The following is a 17034-nucleotide window of genomic DNA, read 5'->3' as shown; positions in this document are numbered from 1 at the left end:
TGATATTCTTTTAGGATGGCGAAACTTTTTCGTTCAGTAGGTAGGTCGCGCTAGTCATTTTCGAGGCGGGGAATTCGAGAGAGCGCATCTTAATTATCGGTGTGAGATGAAGTTGTAGGAGGGTTGGTAAGGAGGGAGTCCAAGAATTGGCGCAGTTTCAAGGCGCTTATAATTACCCCAGTGGAAATAAGCCTTACCATCCGCAGCCACTTGTTGACCTCCGTGCTGCAATATGATCATCATAGCAATGATAAATTCGGACATTCTCATGAGATCTTCCTAACCAATGCTTTCTGTGAAACGCATGGGACCGAAAACAGACGCACCATGAACAGGAGAGGTGAGTGTCCCAACAATGCTAGGATGCCCTACCATCGGCAAATACACTGTGTATCAGATGCTATCATACCAAGAATACTCAGGTCTCAGACTGTCGAGCCACCGGCAACAATCAAAGTAAGACTCTTATATCCTGTCCAGCTGACAATATATATACAGATCCATCCGTTCTGGACTTCATGCAATCATTCCTTTCGATCAAACATCCTTTGTAACAATGCCATAAATTTTTCTACTATACGGATGCTGTTCACCTGCTTAGACACCTTATCCATCGCCTGCGTTGCATCCCTGCAGATGTGTGTCGTCTCTTCCTCCACATCCGGACGATCACGCAGCTCTGCAAGCCGCCGCCGCCAAAACATCCATCGTGCAATCGAATAGCCTTCTTCTGGCTTGCCCGTCCATAGAGCCCCTCGCTTATCACAATGTTGACCTTTCCGTTTCTGACAAAACCAGTAAATCGAGAGCGCGCGCAACGTGAACCAAGTGGCTGCGGCTCGAACCTGTGGTTCTTTCATTTCCTCGTCCTCCAGAGCCATGCTGATGGTTTCCAGAGCGTATAAGCTGCTGTCACCAAGCCCGCGTGTGCCCATATATGCCTGCAACCCGTTCATATTCTGCCAGTGACGTGCGGACTTGGCGCTGGGTTCCTTGTTGTCTCGGAGGCCTAGTCATTCCGTATTAGTGGTCCCGGATGACAGAAAATGCGACAGAAACATACTATTCCACTGTTCGCCAAAGGCCAAACAGGTATAAATTCTGTTTGCATGACTATTCCGGCCTGGATACGCACCCCCTTGGAGGATGTCCGGTAGTATCTCGAGGGCCTCCAGGAGGGCAACAAAACGTTGCATGGGCTCCTGCTGGTAATCCAATTGAGACCCAATACAGTACACCAACTGCCAGAACTGATAGAGGAGGCTGACTCCCGTGGCATCATGATCTTCGGGAAAGAGGGTGTTGATGTGGTGGACTGCTTCTTCGGGTGTGATTGAGGAGTCTGCAGGGAGGTATGTGATCAAGTAATCGAAGATTACTTGTTCTTTTTCTGAGGGATTGTGGGAGACTGCATATTCGATTCCTAGCGAGTTGAAAGGGGACATGGTAGCACTGAAGTTGCAATATGGCACGTCAGGCTGGACACGGAGTCATACTAAATATCGACGAGGTCAGCCTTGCCGCGCCACACTAGGCTGTGCAGCCTAGTAGCGTACGTGGTGGGCAATAGCACTAGGAATGCTTCATGATTGTTTATTACGCTTGGCATGAACGTGCAATATATGCTCTATCTGTTTCTCCTGCCTATTTCCATTGCCTTGGCTTATCTTAATACTTTTCAAGGCCAGCTCCACTGTTGTCGATCTCCGAGGCCAGGCTAGCTCACCCTAGCCATACTCGCTCAGCCCCGATTGTCCCTCACCCAAGGCAGTACTATCGTTCTTTTCCAATGCTTGACCACGTTCTCCCATGTGATAAACTCCAAAACTCTTAGCTGTTCCTCTAAACTTAGGTCTGAGACCATGGTATCCTCGGACCTGCGCTGCAGATTATACCTGCTGAAGTGACACATAATTGATACATCGTCTAGGTTGAGATCTTTTCTGTCTTCACGAAAGACCAATACATTTCCGATTTCTATGTTGCACTAGGGGGGCGCCAAGCTCCGTTCTGGTCTTGAAGGATCGGTCTCCATCATCAGAAATGCAACATTTGGATTATCGGCTGCCGTAATGGCTCCCTCTGGCCATCCCAGAGGATCAAGCCAGAACTCAAGGTCTGTATCTTTCCAGAGCACGAGAGGCATGCCAGGACGGGGAGAAATCGGTGATATAGCCCCGTCGCCGGGTGCAATCCGCGTAGCTCTGACAACATCAACAGAAACGAAGGTATCCTTCCCATGAAGCTTGATCTCGCCATAGCAGCAGATCTTCACACCACGGATTGCTGTCGGGGCACGAATATTACGGCTCTGAAGACTTTCGCGGACCTGTGTTGAGCGGTAGTTCACTAGATAATCAACGAGATTTAAAAGTCGGCTAGCGCGATATCGGCGTATGATTCGTGCGGAAGTTCTCGTACTGCAGTCATAGGCCCACGTTATTCATGATGGATTGGACCAGATGTTCCGATGGAAACCGAGATGGTCTTGTTGTTGGCTGACCCGTCGCTTAGGTAGTCTTCTCGGTGTATTAATGAGATACAGTTATCCTTCAATGGCATTCTCTGAGCGCAAAATTTTTCAGCTTTTCCCAACAGTGACCTGCAGAATTTGGCGATTTGACTCAAACTGTCAATTAGTGATTCTTCGAACTTGACTCCTCTCATCAGTAAGATAGGTACCGGAGTCGCCAGCACAGTGTCTTCGCGACATCTCATTTAGTGATGAGAGTCACAGAGTCGAAATTGAACACTAAGATGGATGCGACAGTGAAGCATGCATGGGGTGTGAGAATGCTCGAGAAAAGACAAAAGAAATGGATAATGTAATCCACCGTTCGCAATTTTTTATCTCATGCCCAGTTGCATATCGTATAAATATGTCTGCAGATGTTCGAGGGCAAACTCGGACAAACGTGAGCATCAATCACATTATTCGGAGCCAAGGAATGTGTTTAATCATACGTCTATTGCAACCCACAATCTGTCAGACGACGAATATTGCAAGGATCTATACAATGAACAAGTTCCTTTTGACTCAACACGATTGACATTCACTATTGACAAAGCTCAAATCCCTTTCCCAGCAACATTAACACTTTGCACAACCCCCCGCTCTTCATCCCGACTCTCACTTCTAGCCTCATTCTTATCATGCTCAATAGGAGTATGCCCCTGAACAACCAGCCAAGTAGGAAGCACCGCGAGTCCTAGTCACGCCAATTAGTACATGTTCCTCAAATTTTGGTGGAGCAAAGGTATATACCAAGAAGAATCGTATTCACGGCAAGAGGAACTCTGCCTCCATGCCAATCCCGAGTATTCAGCCCGAACGAGACGGCTTGGGAGAAACTCTCTTGGCCACGGAGAATACCGGATAGTCGAGCTGGCACATTCGTTAGCTCTTGGTCATGATATTTTTCCTTCTGGTCGCTCAATTGACATACATAGTTCAGAAATGTTGTCCGTCATTGTTGAAACGAGGTAGTACAGCCAGTTCTGCAGAGCTTGTTGGGAGAATTCTATAATCTTTATTAGCGATTGGCTAATATCAAATTTGGACCCTTGGATTAGCACCTACGCCAAAGCAAAATGACGAAAAGACCCTTTACAAAGCCTTTGTCAGACCAGTCGTATACGGGCGAAGTCGCAGTGAACTGCTCCTGAACCACCCAGCCGTACACCCAGGCGATGATATGCACGATGATAACATAGAAGTAACTAACAGAATCAGTATTCGTGTCGTATGGGATGTAATATAGCCAACTGACCTGTAGATAATACGGTTCTTGGTCGAAATGCCTCGGTAATCCAAGAATCGGCTGATGATTCCGGATGAGAAGAGGTTTGCGAAGTTCACTTGGGCGAAGTTAGTACAACTGTCCAATTAGGTGATAAGGACACTCAAACATACCAACAAATCCAATCAAAGCGCGAGCTCGAACACCGAAATAGTATGTTTCAAAGTCTGGTCGAGTTAGTTTTGTCCGCGGCTGAAGGGAAGGTCAAATGCGTACTTGAACTATATTGATTGAAATAGGCGGCCCAGAATACCGGTAATAGTAGAAGAACCTCCTTTCGCATGGAAAGCTTAAACAGCTCTCGCATTTCTGCACGCCATGAATTCTGGATGATGATCTTGACCTTGCTTCCATCATTGCGTTGGACCTTCTCGGGTGGTGATAGGAAGACTGCTAGAGGAGCCGAAAGACATTGCAATGCGACGAAGATGAGATATGTCTCTGTACTTTATTAACATACTTAAAATAGGTAAAAGAGCGTTCAACATACTCGGATCGATCTTTCCCTTACTCTTTGCGTTTGCAGAACTGTAATTGTAAGTACTCGTTCAGAGCGGTATTTCGAAGACAAGTATGACTCACTTATTTTTCCCAAGCACAATAGCACCACCCAGTATAGGGCCACCCGTGCGGAACCAAAGCCAGATACTGTCTCCGTTAGTCAGCTCTTCACACTGTGTATGCAGGAAAGTACTCACTTCATGTATCTACCGCGTTTAGCTGGCTCCGGATACCCCAGAGCAACGGCGCCTTCGGAGGCCCAGAAAAGACCGGCGCTGCATTGTGAGTTTCTGTAATAAAGAGACTTAGGCTAGGATAATACTTACGACAACCCACAGGCCACTGCTCCGACAAGAACGAACCATTCATTTCCCTAGTAGCTATTAGTATCCAATCTCCATCACCTTTAGATAAGCAATTATGTATACATAGCGGTTGTTCGTATATAATGCAGCCCTATTAATTATTAGCATGTCATACTCAATCAGGCTCTCCGAGTACAGGGTACGTACGAATAAATCGGATATCCAACCGCCCCCAGCAACAAGGTCCAATTGAGGCCAATTCGATTGGCAATTGGGCCACCAAAAAGACACAGGAAACCCACTTTACTATGTCAGCACTGTGTGTACATTATCAGTATAAGGACAACGACATACTCAGACCAAAAACCAACGCATTCGCCGCGTTAATTAAAAACGGCGATTCCGCACCTCCGGCACCTAGCGAGTTCATTGCATTCCATAAACCCGGAGCCATAAAGCCCACACCACCGATGATGAAGGCATTGAAGAGGGTGGTATGGTACCATGTTCGTTTTGGTGGTGGTTGTGTTGAAACATTATCCGTATCGGAGGATACTGAGACAGGCGTGTCTTTTGTCATTGTGTTGTTCTAGCACAGCTAGCACAGTTTATATGGTGAAAATAATGGTCGGATTAAAATGCAAGTGCCAGCGCTACATAATGGTATATATATGGCATACAAAGTCATGTTTTTTCCGCATGTCGAACCCTCATCGAAAGACGAAATGACGTGCTTAATATAACAGAGGTCCATGCACCAAGACGGTAAGGTCACCATTGTCTTTCGGGTTGGGCCGCCAGTCATTCTAGACCTCGCTTGCATCGTGGTGAATTCCACGAGGATTCCATGCAAGGAATGTATGTATTGTTGTTTCGATTGCAGGATGTGGTTCGATTAAGGTTCCTGCCTCAGGCAAGAGCCGCGGAATATCATTGGCCCGCCCTATTCAAGAGATATCCGAGGCCGGAGACCACAAAAGCTGCTTGATACACATTCAAGTGATCTCAATCAATTGAAGGTCAGCAAGACTGAATATTAAAAATGGCACAAAAACAATTATCCTTCCTACCGGCGGACCTCATGGAGTGCCAACTGTCTACTGTCGACCTCCTTACGGCCATGTTCCCGTCGTCAGGAGAGCTTGACATTCCAGAATCCACAACTCAATGCATTGAAAAACTCCGAGACTGGTGCCAAGATCCAGCCTCAGAGCTCTCTGGAATACCATCAAGTCTGTTGCTCGCTGTATGTTTACCAATCGCAGATGGTGAGAAAGCGATCCAAGTCAACGTATCAATTCCATTGCAATGCGAGAATCCAGCAATTGACCAGCCACCGTCATTAAATTACTCGCTACGACAACCGGAATGGATGTCCAAAGCCGAGGTAGCTGGGTTAGTTGCCGCAATGCCTCAGGATGACCTGTTTGGCGCATTTGAATACATCCAAGAAGAAGCCTCGCAATTTCTTGAAAGACAAACCCAGCAGGCCTTGTCTGCTGAAACCGAGGCCATAATTAGTTGCGGACCAATCGTGAGAGTATGGTTTTATTTCCCATCCCTGTCGACTCGCGAAAAAAGGGACGATATGGTCAACAACGCACCGGGCTATTCTCTCACAGGCTTCGTGTTGGCGGGAAAACCAGGCATGTTGTGTCTCGAGGGTGCATCGACTGATATTGATGCTTATATGAGCTTTATCAAGACACACTCATGGGGGGATATCCCTAGTCATCAGAAAAAGGTCAGCGAGAGATTTCGCGAGACTGATGTTCAGAGGGTGTTCTCGAGGATGGAGGAGATCACGGATTCGCTGGGCGAACGGGGTGGAAAGAGAGCCAACAGGGGTGATATGCAGGCCTTGGAGGCGTGGTTGCAGGATAGAGGGTTGCAGGAAGCATTTGAGAATGTGATATTTTAAGTGCGTAGAGCCGCGATGAATGTATATGCATTAGCATTCTATAATCGGTGGATAACACTAATTCTCTACGAAAAGGTATGTGAAAACACGACCATACAAAAAAGCTTTGACACTTTTCCCTGGCATAAAGTGCTGCCTTTCGAATTTTATGAAGGCAGCATAAAAAAATTAGGCCAAAAATTGCTCGCACTCGGATTCGAACCGAGGATCTCATGATTACTAGTCATGCGCTTTACCAACTAAGCCATGCGAGCTGATTGGTTGCCTAGATCTAATACATTATTTTTATGATCTCATACACAGAAACATCAGAGCACAAATGCCCACCGCACAACCAAACACATCTAAGACTAAAAATGTCCAGAAAGGGCGGTGTTGATTAATGAGCTATTGCAGATAAGAATCCCATCGGCTTCGATCAAGGCCACAGGCAGCGAGTCAGAGAAGTTTGGTACTTGGAGAGCACATCAAGTTGTAGAACTGCCTTACGGAGACATAGGGATTAGGGAATCCGGTTGTCGTGACAGTTCCATGACGGGTGCTCAGAGGTAGTCAAAAAATGACTCTACGGGTCAGTCAACCATGGACTATAGGTAGTTTATTATCCTGACAATCTAATCAGCAGAATCACTACTGAATGTCACTCTTAATGTCACTCAGGGCACTGATATCCTTCCACTCTTCCACTGATGCTTGCACCTTCAACGCAGCCTTCGAAATTTCAGCGCTCGCATCACTTCCCAACGGAAGCAATTCAGGTAGCTCCTTTCCTGCCGCGACTCCAGACGACGTCACCACATCATAGATGATTTGAGCACCCTTGACAGGATTACCCAACTGCGCACCATTAAACGCCGCGAAGTTAGTCTCAATCGTTGAATTCAAATCCGCATACGCATCAAGGCGACTCTCCTTATCAGTCCCAGCAATATTGGCAGATGGATCCAACAACCCTGTGCGGAAGAATCCAGGCTCGACTAGGCAGTGACGGATACCAAACTGCGCGACCTCACCAGCCAGTCCAATCGCCAACCAGCGAAGAGCAGCCTTGGATGCGTTATACAAGTTGCAACCTGCCATGGGGTACCATGCTGCCATGGAGCCGATGGTGACGAGAGTTCCGGTACCCTTTTCGCGGAGATGTGGTAGGAGGGCACGGTAGAGGTTGAGGGGACCAAGAGTGTTCGCTTGGAACTGGCGTAGGGAGTCCTCTGGTGAGACTTCTTCGAGAATACCGGTTTGGACGTATGCGGCGTTGTTGACGATGGTGTCGATGGTGCCATAGCTGGCTAGGATGTCCTTGATGGCAGATTGGATCAGGTCCAGAGGCTCAGTATGGTCGAGGAGGACAGGCTTCACGTTGTCTGAGGCTAAAGAGGATAGTTTCTCGGGGGTTCGCGAAGCCGCAAGTACACAATCACCCTTGCCGGCGATTATCTTGACGAGTTCGAGACCGAAGCCGGAGGACGCGCCGGTGACTAGCCAGACTTGAGGCATGTTGGGCGATGGGCTAGTCTGATATGCCGTTAATATGGTAGAGATATCTGATAGTTGCTTGACGGAGTCCAACTGAGACAGCCTGGGTTTATATGTCCTGGAGTACGCGAATCCGACCACACCAAACAGACGTACTTACATACGATCGAATACTCCATTACGGTCTCTTTTAACCCCGCATGAGCAACTAACCCAACAGAGAAAGAATGAGGGAAAGAAAACATGTCACTGCCTGGAGGATGCATTGTTATCTCGGACTTTACGGACTTACTCGGAGACAGGCGAGCATGTATAAAGTCGTTGAGTCATGCAGTTCTACTTATTCTTAGGAGTATTCCTGAATTGATTGATCGTCGTGTCTTCGGTATCACCGCTGCGACCGACAGCCATACATGCTCGCGAATGAATTTATCTAGGCATGCATTCGGCGTTGCATGCTGCAATGCAAAATGGTGATATGACGAAAATTGACGGCGCTGCAGTCCAAATCGGCCGCTTAGCTCAATGGTAGAGTGTTGCTCTCCTACGTTTGGATCCAAGCAATGGTTGCGGGTTCGACCCCCGTGGTGGTCGTGTTTTTGTTTTTTATATTTTTGGGCTCTTCAAATTGTTCAACTCAAGTACCAACGTCGAAAGAGTGCTACAACTTCCCCCGGACATCGACAGGTCCCCATTCGGCCTCTTCTAACTCCGCCAGCAATATCCCTTCGGCCACGTCTTCCTCGTCCCCTTGCATTTCAAACGCCCATTTCACCGTTCCAGCACGCGGACTGCGAACTTCCAGCTCCATTTTCATCTGCTTTAGGAAAGCGACAACTTGATCTTTTGCGATGTGGTCTCCCTCTGACACAAGAACTTCAATCAACTTGCCTGACAGCGGGAGAGCGATATGCGCCGGATTTCTGGGATCCGCGCGTCGATGAGACGAAGAGACGAGGGCCGACGCTGAGGTCGAGGTCGATTCTAGTTGCATACGGTACGGTGTAGCGGATTGAGCTGGGGTGGTATATTCGATCTCTGCCGTAAGTGAAAACGGGAATTCGTTACGCAGGACACGGGATAGTTGCAAGTGATGTCGGGTTTCTTGCCCTTTCTGGGAGGATCCTTTCTGAATAGGTTCGAGCGTGATGGACCACGCATCGCCTTTGCGGAATAGTAGGTTTGATGATGGCATAGAAATGGCCTGGCTCCCAGGTGAAGACAGTGTACTGTCTTTCCGGAGGGATGCAGACACCGTCTCACCCAGCTGGAGAGTCTGTCCTAGATTCGACCCCAGCCATTGTGTGTCAATTGCCCCGGCCATGAAATCACCGTGAGCCACAATCCCCCGCAAGAGGTTAATGTTTGTAGTGACACCTGCGATCCTCGTGTCTGCCAATATGCGTTGTGCTTTCCGAACGGTTGCTTCCCAGCTCGAGGCTGTAACGATGATCTTTGCCAGGAGGTTATCGAAGTTAGAGCCGACGATCAATGGCGAATATCCTGTGTCAACATGTGTGTCGACCCGGGTACCATGGCCACTCGGGACGAAGAATTCCGTAATCTTTCCGATCCCGAGAGAGAAGTTGTTATTCGGATCCTCCGCGCATAGTCGAAGTTGGATCGAAAATGACCTTGGAGGAAAGTCTTTTAGGTCGACATAATCCAGTCCAAGTTGATGGAGGGAGTGGCCCTGGGCAATTAGGAGCTGCGTTTGCACCAGGTCGACACCGGTGATACTCTCAGTAATAGTGTGTTCAACCTGAAGTCGCGGGTTGATCTCGAGGAAATAGAACTCAGACCGTTGGTCATTTACCAGGAATTCAAATGTCCCAAGTGACTGGTAGTGGATTGTCTTTGCAATCTTCAATGCTGCATCAATCACCCGGCTGACAAATTCTCTGTTCTTTGATAACACAGGTGCACACTCGACGATCTTCTGGAATCGACGTTGAATACTGCAATCTCTCTCCCAGAGATGCCGAGCATTTCCTGTTCCATCACCCACCACCTGCACCTCGACATGACGGAAGCCATCCACCGCAGCTTTTTCAACAAATACTGTTCGTGACGGAGACTCTCCAATCGCACGATCAACGGCATTATCAAGCTCCCCATCATTCCACACCAGCCGAATTCCTCGGCCGCCCCCTCCATCAACAGCCTTGATCATAACAGGAAACCCGACCTGCTTCACAAACGACCTGATTTCATTCAAATCAGCCGTAGGTGTTGTAAGGGCCTTTAAAACAGGCACGCCACACTCCGCCGCCAACTCCTTCGCCTGCAGTTTATCCCCCGTCCTCGCAAGTGTCTCCCATCCCGGCCCAATGACGACCGCACGGGCATCCTGCCACATACGCTGCACGAACTCCGCACTTTCACTGAGAAACCCGTAGCCCGGATGCACTGCATCAATGGAATGCCGTTTCACTAGATCAACTAGTAGATCGATATCTAGATAGGTTGCGACGGAGGGGATCTCCAGCGTATGATGCGGCCGCCCGATTTGGCAGTGGGACCGGTCATCTGGTGTATAGAGTGCGAATGTTTCAATTGATGGGGATAGTTCCCGCGCCGCTTGGATGATGCGCACGGCAATTTCGCCTCTACAACGGATTTTAGTATTGGTTGCTTGGATGGGTGGTGTTGGTGATGTACCTGTTTGCGACTAGAAGTCGCTTTATGGGTCGTTGTGGTGCCATTGTTCAGTGCAAATAGCTTTGATTCTAGGAGGGCGTACGCGCTAGTATTTACCAATGGCCCAGAGCATAAATTTGGGAAGAGATGGCATCGGTTACCCCGTGGGGTATTCAGACCTCGGACCTCGTCGGACCTCGGAACGTGGAGATGTCTACATCAATGCTCAACATCACCTCCAAGCATTGCGACAGATACATTATGACATGAAGACAATAGAATAAATCAAGAAAAGGAAATATGGCAGACGACGACACCCCAAACAAGGGAGACTCATCCCGGAAAGCCAACGATCGACTCACCAAACTTTCCTCACAGATCAAGCCCAACCAAAAATCCAAATCCAAAAACGCCTCAAACCTCCCAGCAGACTACTCAGATGTCCTCTCCCAAATCAACGCTCTCCGCGAAATAGCTTCAACGCCAAACCCGAACAACAGAGGCTATATCCGCCAAAAACAAGCCGGCAAGCTCTGGGTCCGCGAACGCATCAACCAACTCCTAGACACCGATACTTTCGAAGAAATCGGGTCAATATCAGGGACGGTAAAATGGCGCAAGACCGGCCCCATGCGCGAAACACCGGAGTCATTCATCCCCAGTAATAATGTACAAGGAATGGGCAAGCTCCGGGGTCGCAAAGTTTTACTTACAGTCGACGACTTTAGTATCCGTGGTGGACACGCGGATGGATCGACAGCGGAGAAGACCATTTATTTGGAGAAGCTAGCTGTTGCGTTGAAGCTGCCGGTTGTTAAGTTGGTAGATGGGAGTTCGGGGGGTGGGAGTGTGACGACTATTAGGAAGGAAGGGTGGAGCTATATTCCGCATTTGCCTATGTATCAGCATGTGGTGAGGCAGTTGAATATGGGAATTCCGAATTTGGGGGCTGTTGTTGGGCCTGCTGTGCGTTTTACTCAAGCTCTAAAGACTGGTTGGTTGGGAAGCTGATGATTGCAGATTGGTCTTGGAGCTGCCCGTGTTGTATCCTGCCACTTCTCCGTCATGGCAGCTGATATAGGGGCATTGTTCAACGCAGGGCCTAAGGTAGTTGAAGGCGCAACTTTCGAAGAGGGACTTGATTTCCAGGATCTGGGAGGACCAATGGTTCACTGCACAAACGGAACAATCGACAACCTGGCCGCCAATGAAGCCGAATGCTACGAGCAGCTACGCACGGTACTAAGCTATCTTCCCAACACTGGAACGGAGGCACCTCCTGTAATTGCATGTGAGGATCCAGAAGATCGTGAGGATTTGGGATTGCGCCAGATTATTCCCCGTCGGGCCGCGCGCATGTATAACCCGCGCACGGTTATCACGAGCGTGGTGGATCGCGGGTCGTGGTTCGAGATCGGATCTCTCTGGGGCAGAACGGCGATTGGAGGACTCGCGCGACTGGGTGGTCGACCGGTAGGCGTGGTTTCATTGAACTGCGAGGTGAACGGTGGTGCATTAGACGCAGCTGGGAGTCAGAAATTGACCCGATTGCTGAAACTGTGCGACGTGATGAATTTGCCTATTTTGCAATTCATCGATGTTCGTACGTTCTTATAATTTCTCCCTCTGGTTCTATGGAATGCTAACTCATGTAGCCGGCTACGCCATCGGTACCGTCGCCGAACGAAGCGCCACAATGCGCTGGGGCGTCGAGCTCGCCAAAGCTTACTTTACAACCACAACCCCAATCTTCAATGTGATAACCCGTCGCGTTTTCGGCGTCGCAGGCGGCGTCATGATTGATTCCCGCGACCCGGTAATGCAAGTTGCCTGGCCTTCCGGGCAATGGGGTTCCCTTCCATTAGACGGGGGTATTGAAGTAGGCCATCGGCATGAATTGCGCGAGGCGGAAAAGGTGGGAAAGAAGGAGGAGAGATACCGAGAATTGGAAGAAGAGTATTTGAGGTTGATGAATCCGGTACGGACGGCGAATGCGTTTGGGGTGGAGGAGATTATTGATCCGAAGGATACGAGGGGGGTCTGTTGTCGGTGGGCAGAGGGTATGTATGGGGAATTGATGAGGGAGAGATTGAGAAATAGGGCGATTGGGAAGATTCAGCCTGTTTTTGCTTGATCCGTATGTTTCCGGTCCAGAGTTTCTACAGTAATACTCCGGGGTTCATAAAGAGTAGGCGTTCGAACAGTACGCTATAGTCTCACTTGTGAAACATACAACCATAGTAGAAGCATCTATTGAGCGTTATTTTGTTCTCCAATCTCGATCTAATCTAGCGCTATTGACATATCGCGATAGTCCCGAATAAATTGCGGATCCTTCCGGAAACGGCAATTCTCCTGATCCAGCCTTTCAGCCTCAACTTAATCTCATCTTCCCTCTCCGGATTTTCTTCTCCCCTACTTGACACATCCACATGCACCCCCAATGTTCAAGTTGCGTTCAGATGCGCCCAAAAATGGCGTTAAGCTACCCCCATGGCTTGACCATTTCAACGCCCGCGATCTGCAGACGCTTTTTCGCTGCTCCGTCGCGGCATGGGTGGCGACCTTGTTGATATTCATCGGCCCTTCGCTGGCTGTCATCGGCCAAGCGACGTTTTTCGCTTGGTGCGCACCTTTAGTTCCCAATTCGCGATCGCATTATTAACATGGTATTTCAGCTTGGTAATCTTCATCGTCCCGCCATCAGGAATCGTCTTCATCTTCATGCTCGCCACCGTCACCATGCTGCTCGGGATATGTCTCGCATGGGCCTGGGGAGTTATCACGATGAAGGCGGCTCTCGCGGCGCGACCTGCATCGGACACTCAGGCACGGTTGCAGGCATTGCAGCAGACTGTTGTTTCTCGTGCGAATGCGACGGGGGAGCCTGCGGCTGCTATTCAGCAGGAACTCATTTTTGATGGGTTTATGCTTGATGCGCGGGTTACTGTGATTTATTTTGTGATGATTTGTCTGTTTATCTACTTTTTGGTATGTTTGCTTTTTCCCTGCCAGACCCTGCATGCGCGTACTAAGATGGAATAGGCACGCTTGCGCGCGAAGAACCCCAAGTTCGCGCTGGTTCAGGTGTTTGGGACGATAATTTCGGACCTATTTCTGGTTATTGCGCCCATGTTGCCGTCATTTTCGGGCACGTTGCCAAAGACACTGATTGAACCGGCGGCCATTGGTGTCGGTTTAGGTTTGGCGTCGTCTATCCTGTTCTTTCCTCAGTCTACTTCATCTACAGTTTTGCTGGGAATGGAGAAATTCATTCAACTTGCTAGAAACCCTGTTGATTATACGCAAACCAGCCTGTCCAAAGAAAGCGATGATTACTCGCTCGAAGACCTTGTCAAGATCAAAGGGCAGATTATCGCAGCCTATAAGGCCTTGGAACCCGCGATCGGATTCCTCCCGTTGGACTTCTCAATCGGTCGCTGGAGTCCGGAGGATATCAAGAGTCTCCAGCAGCCGGTGCGGAATATGTTGTTGTCAAGTTTATCTCTCTTGGAGTTTCACATCGCACGAGTGGGTGGACACGCCAAGCTGCAGAAATTGAAAGAGATGCCATCAGACAAACATGATATTGATGAAAAGGGACTACGGGAGGTTGGTCGCCGGCAATTAACTGACAGTCTTGAACTCATGCAGGCCATACAAAGCCCAGAGCATGAAAGTCTTCAATCGGAGAACGTCCGGACTCTAAAACAATCCAGCTCGGAGATCCTTCCTGCCTGTTTGGATGCAGTGACGACAATTGTGGAATGTATTCATCTTGTCAACAAGAACCGCTGGATTCCCTCACGGTCTCGTGAACAGTACGAGAAGCTCCTTGATAAGGGCCCGAAAATATTAGAGTCTCTCCGGAAAGCGCGGTCCGCATTCGCAACCAACACTACTGAAGCTTTGATTCAAACACATGGGGCGATCTTTGATGGAGAGGGTAACCTGAAGCCGGTGGACGCCTTGGTGGGACATTCCGTCCGGGGAATCATGACGGGCATGGTCTTTGAGGAACGGTTGCTTTCAGTGACCGATGCGCTGGATAGGTTACTGGCGCATACTTTGACGCTCCTGTGGGAACGCCCAAAGACACGACTCTGGTTCCCCACGAGCCTCAGATACGCTGCGGCGTGGATATCCCGGAAGAATGCTGTTGCTCCTATTCCCGAAGAGCAAGCCGCCATGACCGATCCCGATAATAATGCAACCTCCACCGACGAAGCTCAGCAATTACTTCGAATTAGTCGGGGATATCGACCGCGCCAGCGGAACGGTTTCGCAAAGGCATTCCTGGGAACGTACCACTGGTTCATCAGCGCTGAGGGGTCGTATGCGTTGCGGATGGTCGTCGTGACCATTGCTCTGGGCATTCCTGCCGTGATTCCTACGAGTGCGGGCTTCTACTACCGCGAAAAGGGATTGTGGGGACTGATCATGGCACAGACAACCATGTTGGTGTACATGGCGGACTTTACGTTTTCGGTTGTTTGCCGGACAATTGGAACGGTTGTTGGTGGTGTCCTGGGTTTGGTGGCATGGTATATTGGGTCGGGTCATGGAGATGGTAATCCCTATGGATTGGCCGCTATCACTGGGGCGATCATTGTAGTGTTGATGTGGGGTCGATTGTTCTTTTCTCCGGCTCTGCTGCAAGCGACCATCATGTGTTCTGCAACGTTTGTGTTGACTGTTGGCTACAGCTACGACGATACGTGAGTACCATCCGCTTACAATTCATAGACAGCAACTAACTGATGATAGACATGTTCCCCAATACGGCAACCCAGGTGTGGGCTACAACGTCTTCTGGCGCCGCCTTGTCCTCGTCCTCGTCGGCATCGCAGCAGCAACTGTTGTCCAACTGTTCCCCCGCCCACCATCCGCTACCCGACACATCTCTCACACTCTCTCCAACGCCATCCGTTCCCTGTCTGACCACTATGCCCTTCTCCTCACTTGCTGGGGGCATCCTGAACACCGCGAAACTGGCCAAATCGCGGAACAAATCTCCATCGACCTCGCTGAGAACCTCACCACCCTAACCGGCCCCATTGCTCTTCTCCGCTTCGAGTTTTCATCTTCTCGGTTTGATTCTCAGACACTGCACCAGGTGCAATCTATCTGCCACGAGCTGAACCAGAACCTCGGCCGATTGCTCTTCCTCTCCGTCTCCCTACCGCTGGACTTGCAGTCCCGTTTCGCGCATAGCTTCGGCATCCTCGACCACAGACAAATAGGCGATGCAATGGCCGTCCTGGGCGTTGTCGAACAGGCATTGAAAACGGGTGACGCGTTGCCAGAAGTTCTCCCAACACCACTGCTTAAAAGATCGTATGAGTACTGGATGCAGCGCTCAGGGGAGTTCAAGTTGGGCGTGGATCTGGTCCGGGACGAGAACTATCGGAAATATTGCGTGGCGGTTAGTTCGTATGTGCGGTTCCTGGGCGTTGTGGATGAATTGGTGCTCGTTGTTAAGAAGGCGTTGGGCGAGGTGCATGTAATTAGTCGGGAGGTTTGGAATGTATAATTTGCAGGACTTGTATATAGCTTTGCAAATTGATAATATTTAATCTCGTCTATCAAGTCTAGATGGTTACTTGCAACGACAGAACCTACCACGCATCAGCCAAACCCACACCCCAAATATCAGAGCAATACTCACGGAATAGCAGCCTCCACTTCACACTTCGGCTTCATACCCCCAGCGCACTGCAGTCAACCATCAGTCATCAGCGCATTCGCACCCTAATTTCTAGAAACAAGAACAGCGTTGCGTACCGACAAAAACTGACAATCAGTATCTGAACCACACTTCTCAAGATCCGACCCCGGACCGACAAAACGGTTTGTTCGCTCGTCGACGGGTTCGATGATTATCGGGCCAATGCCGTTGTCCGAGGGGAGTGCGTGCGCGATTGTTAGGGTCAGGGTGAGCGTGATGAGGGAGAGGGCGTTCAGGTTCATTTTGGAGGCTTTGGGAGAAGAACAGCTTGGCTTTGGTTTGTTTGAGATGGGATTGGGAAAAATACTTGGTAGAGGGTATGTATAGGGGATGGAGATGGGGATGGAGATGGAGATGGAGGTGGTTAAATGTTGTTTGGATGTTATAGGTCATATGCAGGGTTGCCTACGTTATACTCTCAAAATAAATACTGTATAGCTATGTAAGCGTAAGGAGGTCTCTCCCTATCGTAATACAGCAAGAGATGATAGTTTCTGGGCTAGTGTTTCGTTAGCTTGAAGGGGCAAAATATACAACGCACAGAGCAACATAGCGCCGGTACCTAGGCGCTACTCAATCGTTCTCATATAACATGCGAATAATGATGCCTTGTGATAACAAATACACAGTTAATATCAATGTCGTACAACTTGCCATGCTTGT

At 49.2% G+C, this 17034-nt stretch overlaps 8 protein-coding genes and 2 non-coding genes across 10 annotated transcripts; 4 read left to right on the top strand and 6 right to left on the bottom strand.

Annotated features, from left to right (window-relative positions):
• Positions 1–524: 524 nt before the first annotated feature.
• On the bottom strand, positions 525–1445 carry ACHE_21300S (DUF3632 domain-containing protein; the record flags this gene model as incomplete). The annotated part of the gene is made up of 2 exons (XM_043275368.1): positions 525–1009; positions 1064–1445. 2 exons carry the CDS (start codon positions 1443–1445, stop codon positions 525–527), a joined length of 867 nt encoding a protein of 288 aa, XP_043134364.1.
• Positions 1446–3069: 1624 nt separating this feature from the next.
• On the bottom strand, positions 3070–5186 carry ACHE_21299S (uncharacterized protein; the record flags this gene model as incomplete). Its single annotated transcript, XM_043275367.1, has 14 exons — positions 3070–3209; positions 3266–3385; positions 3447–3521; positions 3581–3720; positions 3771–3858; positions 3914–3967; positions 4017–4241; positions 4291–4328; positions 4383–4448; positions 4499–4576; positions 4628–4674; positions 4730–4757; positions 4814–4907; positions 4961–5186. 14 exons carry the CDS (start codon positions 5184–5186, stop codon positions 3070–3072), a joined length of 1419 nt encoding a protein of 472 aa, XP_043134363.1.
• Positions 5187–5648: 462 nt separating this feature from the next.
• On the top strand, positions 5649–6527 carry ACHE_21298A (DUF1115 domain protein; the record flags this gene model as incomplete). Its single annotated transcript, XM_043275365.1, has 1 exon — positions 5649–6527. The coding sequence occupies one exon, from the start codon at positions 5649–5651 to the stop codon at positions 6525–6527; it is 879 nt and encodes a 292-aa protein (XP_043134362.1).
• Positions 6528–6708: 181 nt separating this feature from the next.
• ACHE_t20027S lies at positions 6709–6781 on the bottom strand. The gene has a single exon. It is a non-coding gene; the product is annotated as a tRNA-Thr (tRNA).
• A 376-nt stretch (positions 6782–7157) lies between these two features.
• On the bottom strand, positions 7158–8024 carry ACHE_21297S (SDR family oxidoreductase; the record flags this gene model as incomplete). The annotated part of the gene is made up of 1 exon (XM_043275364.1): positions 7158–8024. One exon carries the CDS (start codon positions 8022–8024, stop codon positions 7158–7160), a length of 867 nt encoding a protein of 288 aa, XP_043134361.1.
• A 490-nt stretch (positions 8025–8514) lies between these two features.
• Positions 8515–8597, top strand: ACHE_t20026A. Its single transcript has one exon. It is a non-coding gene; the product is annotated as a tRNA-Arg (tRNA).
• Positions 8598–8664: 67 nt separating this feature from the next.
• Positions 8665–10708, bottom strand: ACHE_21296S (putative pyruvate carboxylase; the record flags this gene model as incomplete). The annotated part of the gene is made up of 2 exons (XM_043275363.1): positions 8665–10612; positions 10665–10708. The coding sequence occupies 2 exons, from the start codon at positions 10706–10708 to the stop codon at positions 8665–8667; spliced, it is 1992 nt and encodes a 663-aa protein (XP_043134360.1).
• Positions 10709–10943: 235 nt separating this feature from the next.
• Positions 10944–12777, top strand: ACHE_21295A (uncharacterized protein; the record flags this gene model as incomplete). The annotated part of the gene is made up of 3 exons (XM_043275362.1): positions 10944–11609; positions 11664–12246; positions 12299–12777. The coding sequence occupies 3 exons, from the start codon at positions 10944–10946 to the stop codon at positions 12775–12777; spliced, it is 1728 nt and encodes a 575-aa protein (XP_043134359.1).
• Positions 12778–13086: 309 nt separating this feature from the next.
• ACHE_21294A (uncharacterized protein) lies at positions 13087–16176 on the top strand (the record flags this gene model as incomplete). The annotated part of the gene is made up of 4 exons (XM_043275361.1): positions 13087–13268; positions 13322–13634; positions 13689–15361; positions 15411–16176. 4 exons carry the CDS (start codon positions 13087–13089, stop codon positions 16174–16176), a joined length of 2934 nt encoding a protein of 977 aa, XP_043134358.1.
• Positions 16177–16307: 131 nt separating this feature from the next.
• ACHE_21293S (uncharacterized protein) lies at positions 16308–16613 on the bottom strand (the record flags this gene model as incomplete). The annotated part of the gene is made up of 2 exons (XM_043275360.1): positions 16308–16358; positions 16428–16613. 2 exons carry the CDS (start codon positions 16611–16613, stop codon positions 16308–16310), a joined length of 237 nt encoding a protein of 78 aa, XP_043134357.1.
• Between the last annotated feature and the right edge of the window lie 421 nt (positions 16614–17034).

Source organism: Aspergillus chevalieri, chromosome 2 (genome assembly GCF_016861735.1).
Source record: "Aspergillus chevalieri M1 DNA, chromosome 2, nearly complete sequence".
Lineage (NCBI taxonomy): Eukaryota > Fungi > Ascomycota > Eurotiomycetes > Eurotiales > Aspergillaceae > Aspergillus > Aspergillus chevalieri.
This window is presented reverse-complemented; position numbering and strand designations above follow the sequence as displayed.